General features: G+C 37.9%; 1 protein-coding gene across 1 annotated transcript in view; it reads right to left on the bottom strand.

Annotated features, from left to right (window-relative positions):
* Positions 1-3,483: 3,483 nt before the first annotated feature.
* Positions 3,484-7,799, bottom strand: part of LOC103154016 (excitatory amino acid transporter 3-like) — a 15,148-nt gene continuing 10,832 nt past the window's right edge. Inside the window, exons 9-13 of the mRNA XM_016662368.1 lie at positions 6,531-6,653; positions 6,250-6,444; positions 5,983-6,117; positions 5,539-5,643; positions 3,484-3,856 (exon numbers count right to left, since the gene is read on the bottom strand). Of these exons, the coding sequence (XP_016517854.1) occupies positions 3,745-3,856; positions 5,539-5,643; positions 5,983-6,117; positions 6,250-6,444; positions 6,531-6,653 (670 nt within the window). The 3' untranslated portion in view covers positions 3,484-3,744. The remainder of the gene's footprint in view (positions 3,857-5,538; positions 5,644-5,982; positions 6,118-6,249; positions 6,445-6,530; positions 6,654-7,799) is intronic.

The raw sequence follows: 7,799 nt of genomic DNA, 5'->3' as shown, positions 1-7,799 counted from the left end.
GGAACATTTCACTCATTCATATATATATATATATATATATATCAACCTCTATCTATACATATATAAATCTATATGTAGATATCTATATATATCTACATATCGATATCAATCTCTCTCTCTATTTAAATAAAGATAGATATTGATATATAGATATAGATATGTGGACATGTGCAGTAGAGACCAAAAGTTTGGACACACCTACTGTTATGTGCTTCAGGCACATTATGATTTTTGTCTATTTCTTTTCTTTGTTTTCTTATAGACTTTAGTTGAATGACCTTTTGTTAATATATTTTGGAGTTTGGATAATTTCTTTTTGGTCATTTAATTACGTAAATTTGTGGCGCTGTTGGTCCGCCTATAAATAGTCTGGCTTTCGGCATGTAGAGAGCCTCCCCTCCATCCCCGCCTGGGCTCCGCCTTTCCACTCGCTTCCGCTCGCTCCACCACCACCAGGCGCGGTGTGCGCTAGTCCAGCCGCTGTGGGCCGCAGCTGAGGTTTCCAGCCTGCCATGTGGTATTTCTGTTAGCCTTTGTTTGTTTGTTTTTTCGTTGTGCTTTTGGCCTGGTGGGACCAGTTGTCCTGTTTTCAATCTTTCTTTTGCATTAGGTTCTTTTTGCTTTAGTCTAGTACTAGTAGGGGCTTCGATGGCCCTGTATAGAGTTGGCCCCCTGCTGTACCGTTTTGTTATGTTTGATCGGCTCACCAGGTCCAACTTTCCGTTATTACTTTTGGGGTTTTGTTTTTCTTTATTTTTTGGGACACGGGATCTGAGGGCCTGAACTCTATTTTCTTCACAGAAAATCAGAAGAAGCTGAACTAAGAAAATCAAAGTGAAGAGCATTTATGAATAAAATATTTTGTTGAACCCTCATCTTTTGTCTCGTGTCCTCAAATATGTTGTGCCCTTGGTGGATGTAACACCTACTCATTCAATGAGTTATTTTCTTGACTATTTGTTCAACCTCAGTGCTGGATTTCATAGCTCTGTAGCCATGTATGAAGGCCACTGTAACCCCTGAATTCAATTATTTGGATGGGAAGCTAATACTTTTGCCAAAGTTGTGTCTTTCAAAATACACCAAACAATTACAGGTTAAAATTTTCTGATGATACAGTTCAACTTTCATGAGTTTGTACTTTTGTGTTTTTATGACGTAAAGCACCATGAACTGCCTTGTTGCTGAAATGTGTTATAGAAATAAACCTGAACATGAAAGTTGAACTGTATCATCAGAAAGTTTGAACCTGTAGTTGTTTGGTGTATTACAGTGTATTAAGCTGCACTTCTACACTATTGTTAAAGTCAGATGTTTTCAGTAATGTCTTGTGCTTAAAAACAAATCATGTTTCGCATGATTCATTTTTTAGTTCATAGAAGTATTATAGTAGTAAATGCCCAGAAAGCCATGTCTGGTTTCCTTAGATACGAGCAAAACTGATGGCAAAGAAAAAATAAATTACTATTGTGCTTAAGTGAAGCCAATTCACCTGTGCACTGAAGCACTGCATTGTCTTCAGTGCATAAGTGATGTTTCTTCTTAATGAGTTCACATTCTAATGTTTTTACAGCTTTGCACTTTGAGCAACCCGTAGGATTGTTTACCAGCTGAAGAATTAATTCCAGGCTACTATCTGAAGCCAGGACAGTGGTAATTTGAACTCAATCATCTTGAAATTCCTCAAACGCAAGAAGAATTACATCATCTGTAACAGAAACATTGACGTGACGAGAGCTATTTGCCCCAACTATTTCAGTATGCCTGTCCAGAGATCCTGCAGTGTCTGCTAGTTTAATGGTTATATGTCCTTAAAATGTTGCAAGGATATTTCAGTGTTGCTGAAATATGGGTCTCTCTGATTCCGCTCATGGTTAACTAAAACCTCCTGATTGAGATTACCACTGTGTTGCATCTATTGTAGGAGTTTGCAGGGAGTCTGCAGAGCTATCAGATCCAGCTGATGCATGAGAAGCAACAAGCTGCTGATCAACTTGTGCAGCAGTAGTTTAACGTTTCACCGCTGTCCCTCATAACTGCTTAAAAATAAGCAACAACAGAGTGAAAACTATAGATCAAAGAGAATAAGTCACGCCACCATTTTGGCAATATCTCAGATATTTAAAAAAAGAGACTAAACAATAACCATCAATGTCGACTGATATGAAATCATAATGCGGTTTTCAGTCCTATTCACACCATTTATACATATCCATGAGCACAAATAACATTAATGAAAATGGCAGAAATCAAAAACCTGGACAGTCTAATCTACAGGTGCATTCGGTGGACTTGGTTTCCACAACTAAATGTCTAATATTACAACCTATAGGTAGCAAAATTAGTCGACACTAAACCCCATGCTGAGTTGCCCAGCATAGATGCCACCAGTGTCACCTGGTTGTGTGAGTGCAGAACTCTATTGAATTTACATGCAACATGTTTGAAAATGTCTCCATTGGTTTCTCTGATCCAAAGAGGACATGTGCACACCAAAAAATGAATATTCTTACATTTGTTTGGTAGTTGCTTGGAAAACGGGAACCATCTTGAAATTCCAATTATAGAAATCTGACAGGAATTGATTCGAAGAATTAGCTTCTCATTAATCTCATTAGCAAGAACCAGTTTTTTCTTAAAACATGTTCAACAGACAATAAAAAATAATAACTAAGCAATAAGTAGTCAGGCGTGGCATTCATCTTGAAAAGTTAACACCATCTGCATTTTTGTGTGGCCAGTGGTATTTATGAAAAGAGGGGATTTTGAAAGGTACATATACCAAACGTTATGCTTACATTTGAACAATTCTTATGAAATAATATAATAGTCCGTTGCCATAGAGGAGATAGTTAGTTAGTTGATGTCATCCTGTAATCTTCTGCCTTTTTATGAGGTACTTTATTGTAAACAGCTCCCTCTGCTGGTCAAAGACTGTTTTTACAAGTATGAATGCTTTCAGAAATTAAGATTGTTCTTGAACAGCAGCGGAATGACTGACAATTTATGAAGATAAGTTAATCTCAAGAAATGATTTCATGCAATGTTCATATGTTCATTCATAAAAATGAAAATTATATTCAATTAAATTATTTTCGAAATGAAAGCAGTAAATTTGTTCCTAAAACACAAAGGGCTTTATTTACAAAATGTTATTGTATCAGTCAGTGAAACTTTGTATATAAAGCAACTATCATACACTGAAGTTTAACTCAAAATTACAGAGGTTACAAACAGAAAGACAGGCATTTAACCATTAGACACACAATGAAATGAGCTATATAATCAAATCAAGAAAAACAAATAAAACAAGTAATTATTTACATTAAAACTATAAGGATTAAGAAAAAGAGTTTTAGAAGATGAGGAAATGAAGAAGCAGGTGTTGTTTATTGAGGATACTCTGGAGAAATATTTCAGTAAATACAAAACGTAGTAAACATGCAAAAGGAAAAATAACAACAATAACATCTAGTAAAGATGAATTATCTTCAAAAACATAACAATACTTAGAATTATTAACAACTTAAAGATGAATAAATTAAGAATATAGATCATTTAAAAGTTACAAAAAACTGAAATACTAGAGAAGCTAAATAAATACAAATGAATAAACTGGCACCATCCTACTGGAAATGTATGCAAACAAGAAAGTGATCAGCTCAGACACCCCAGGATGTTGACGTCCCAATCCTGAGGGTTCAGCTTGTTGGTGTTAATATGGTGCTGAGACGATCCCCTCACTCACTTAGGTGAAATGGATCTTGGAGGGGAGGAGGAGGACGCGGTGGAGGAGATGAACTGGTCATTAAGATCCAAACATAAGTCCAACTTGACCTGATGAATGGGATGATTGCTAACAGGCAAAATGGAAAACAAAAACATGGTCTGTATCAATATGGACAAACTGTGGCTAAAGTACCCCATATCTTACCACTTGGTGGAAATTACTTATAACAATTTATTTTCACCAGAATTTGTCCCAATATTTTATTAAATATTTCAAAGGAAAGTACTACAAACTGGATATATCCCGAGTGCTTTTTAGATCATTGTTATGCGGGTCAAGAGAGTGAATAGCGCACAGTCCACTAACACAGCTCAGAAAGAGACGTACACATTGTTGACAAAGTGTTCACTTGTCACACACACATACCTGAGCAACATCCTAATCTCAATCATATGATGTGAGCAAACCGGTAAAGTTCTTCTACCCCAAAACTTACTCATCTATGTTATGGAACCTGCTTTGCGCACTGGTGCACAGTCATGTGAGAACAGCAACATTTTCAAACTGTTCCCACAAGGATGGGAGCTTGAAATACGCAAAAATGCCTTGGTGAGATGAAGCATTAAGAGTTCCTTTTACTAAAGCAAATGGGCTGAGTCTGGCTTCTGGTGAACAGTCCCAAATAACGAATCCCACCTTCCTGTACAACTCAACCACTGCTGACAGACAAGAGCTGTTGTCCTGACCTCTGACAAACCCCGTTGTTAGGACATCAGAATGTATTATAATTTTCAGAATAATGAAAATGTTTACTTCTGCAGAGCAAAACATAAAAAGCAGGACTGAAAATACAAAGATGTGTTCAAAAAAAGAAACAAATTAACAATAAAACAATAGAAATTAAACGTATATTTGAACATTGCATCTAATTTGTGAATAGAACAGCTCCTGCTATACAATCAGAGAAGTCATTGAAAATAATTATTCAGTTCAACAACATCTGGTATACTGTTGTCAAGCCTATTGGTTTGACCTTCTGTTGTCCTTTGTCTTCTACATGAAGATGGAGAATTTCCATCTTTTTGTCCAACACTCCTAGCCAACAATCTATTTGAATGTCTGTCCATTTTATGTATAGAATTATAAGGCAACTGTTCTATTTTATGAGCAGCTATTTAATAAAATAGACTATTATCTAGATTAATTAGACTACTATCATAGTTTATTTCATGATAGACTATTTCAGCTATTGTCTGAAATAGTCCAAAGCTGAAATAGATCATGTGCCAGAGGTGTTTTTGTATTTTTTTTTTCTTTTCTTTCCTGAGACAACCGGAACGTTAGAGTTGATCGAGGGTGGCGAGGGACCAGCTAATAATTTAATGGCAGTGATATTAACCGGAGGATCTTCTTCCTGGCAGCTAGCATACGTAAAGACACTCTAAGAGCAGAAGTAAAGGACCAGGAGGGAGTCTAGGGGAAAAGTCTTTGCTGCACCTTTTTTGTTACTTTTGAGGCAGGATTTGAAACTCCAAACAACACGTCCACACTGGTCTAGAGTCCAGTAGATGAAATATACTGATTGGAAGTAGTGTACAGATGGTATCCTATCATGGTACCATGCCCACATTCACAGTTTCTTCTGAGAGTGACCTATTTGTTCAGCCTCAGTGCTGGATTTCATAGCCCTGTAGCCATGTATGCAGGCCACTATAACCCCTGAATTCAATTATTTGGATTGGGAAGCTAATACTTTTGCCAAAGTTGTGTCTTTCAAAATGAAAAGATGGTTTTATAATTTAACATACCTCATGCCATCGTCCAGGTTTTTCAGCTCATTCCTGCACAGATGACTGATGACACCCATACCAAAGCAGTCACCCAGTACATTCACCATGGTGGCGAAATGGTCTCTGAAGAGCACAGAAGAAGATAAGAAACATGCTGTCAGATTCAACTATGTTATTCTTGAAGGTTTTATTTCCCTCACTGTACAACAGCCAGGTGTACCAGCTCTTCTCCAGCTTATCCCATCCCTGTTAACCACATCCATCTCAAAGGGTAATTTTATCAATCGTTGCTATACATGCTCTTTACACAAGTAAGGGCTCCTCAAACTCTTGTTTTGCGAGTTAAAATCTTGTCTTGGTCAAAGATATCCGTAAGCTTTCTCATAGCAAACCATCAAGAATGACTGAACAGTTTGATTAAGGTACAAGAGTAGGGGACAGTAAACATCAAGTCGAACTTACATAAACCACTCAAAGGCCATCAGAATGGAAACATCCCTTGCAGGCAGTCCCACAGCGGTCAGAATCAGGACGGTGCTTGCAGGTCCCAACATTGGGACACCTGCAGCTCCAAAGCTGGCGACAGCACTAGTCAAACTGCAAACCAAGGACAGCTTCCATGAGCATTTCTATCTCAACTACAGCACACAACTGTATCAAAGCCTTTCCTTTTAACAATCCCAAGATTCACATTTTCTCAATTCCAGACACATGTAGGAAGCAGCTTACCCAATGGAGAATATATGGCCGATATCCAGGTTGATGTGAGATAGCTCGGCAATAAAGACAGCAGCGATCACTTCATAGATCGCCATCCCATTCATGTTGATGGTGGAGACGATGGGCAACGTGAGACGGCAGAATCTCACATCAACCTTCATCTTCTCTTCACAGCACTGAAGAGTGATAGGCAGAGTGGCAGAGCTTTGGCAAAAAGCACATCCTTTATTGGTTCATATGTACATGAGAAAAGTGTCAATCTTTGACAACAAACAACCTAAACATCTCACCTGGATGCCATGATAACTGCGTTTAGCAAAGCCCTGTAGCTATGCCTGAAGACCATAAAAGGGTTCTGTTTGGTGAACACAACGTAAACCAAGGGAAGAACAATGAAGGAGTGAATTCCAAACCTGAAAGAGACAACAAAGTCATGCTCAGTGTTAAAGACATCCAAAGCAAAACTATTCACTAACCTTCATCTTTGACATTTCTATATATTTTGTCATGGTAAAACCAGACATTTCAGTGTGTTTGGAGCAAAGCTAGTGTGTTTCCACTAGCTTTGCTAGTGGAAACACACTAGCTCATAGAACCAATATTTGTGACATTCTTCTTTGCAAAATAGCATAAGCTTCACAATTTGCCACAAGGTTATCAAATGAATATAGGTCTGTTCTTTGATTAGGCAATTCTAGCACATGAATAAGCTGAAATGTAAAGCTTTCAATCCTTTCACTGCAGGTTTAGAGTCATTCTACTGATAGAAGATGGATCTTGACACAGTCTAAAGTCTTTGCTGCCTCTAACGTATTTTCTTTCAGGATTGAGCTGATTGCCCTCTTTCCATGAACTCTGTCTAGCGTTCCTGTCCCTGATGCAAAGAAACATGTCATAGCATAATGCTGCCACAGCTGTCTGACCAAGGGTAATGGTGATATTACGGGAATTTGAAGTTTTAGTTTTCAATCACATTTTCTGTCGCAACAACATCTACTTTGGTCTGATCTGAAAGCTTGGGATATTGTTTTACAAAATAACCCTGCTTTGTAAAAACTTTTTTGGTCTTCGTGATGCTTTTTGTTCACTAATGTTCTCTGACAAACCTAACATTGTAATGTTAGTTAAGCCCCTTTTCCACTAAACCGGGTCTAACCGGTATGGTCCCGGTCTGTCCTGCCCAGATTAATTTTCATTAGCAAATTTGGTGCAGGTCTGCCTGGCCGCTCTCAGATTATTGTACCTACTTTAGGGTAGTACCATCCATAACTTGCCAGGTACGGCACTAAAGTGATTTGATTGACAGCTGACTACACTACATTCTTTAATTGGTTCATGATTACCTCATGGCAAACTCCAAATAACTATTACAGTTTATATGGACCACTAACATACTGTCTGCTATCAGACAGCTAAGTACAGAGGAACAATTATAAGTTTAATCACAAGCAGGGCCAGGAACACATGTATTAAGCTTTGAAGCACACTACCTAAGGTAAAACTGAACCGCTCATGAACTGATTGGTGCACGACTTGCCAGCGGAAAAGTGCTTTTAGAG

The sequence above is a fragment of the Poecilia formosa genome, unplaced genomic scaffold (assembly GCF_000485575.1).
Source record: "Poecilia formosa unplaced genomic scaffold, Poecilia_formosa-5.1.2 Scaffold370, whole genome shotgun sequence".
Classification (NCBI taxonomy): Eukaryota; Metazoa; Chordata; class Actinopteri; order Cyprinodontiformes; family Poeciliidae; genus Poecilia; species Poecilia formosa.
Note: the sequence above shows the minus strand (reverse complement) of the source record. Positions and strands in the feature narration are given on the sequence as shown.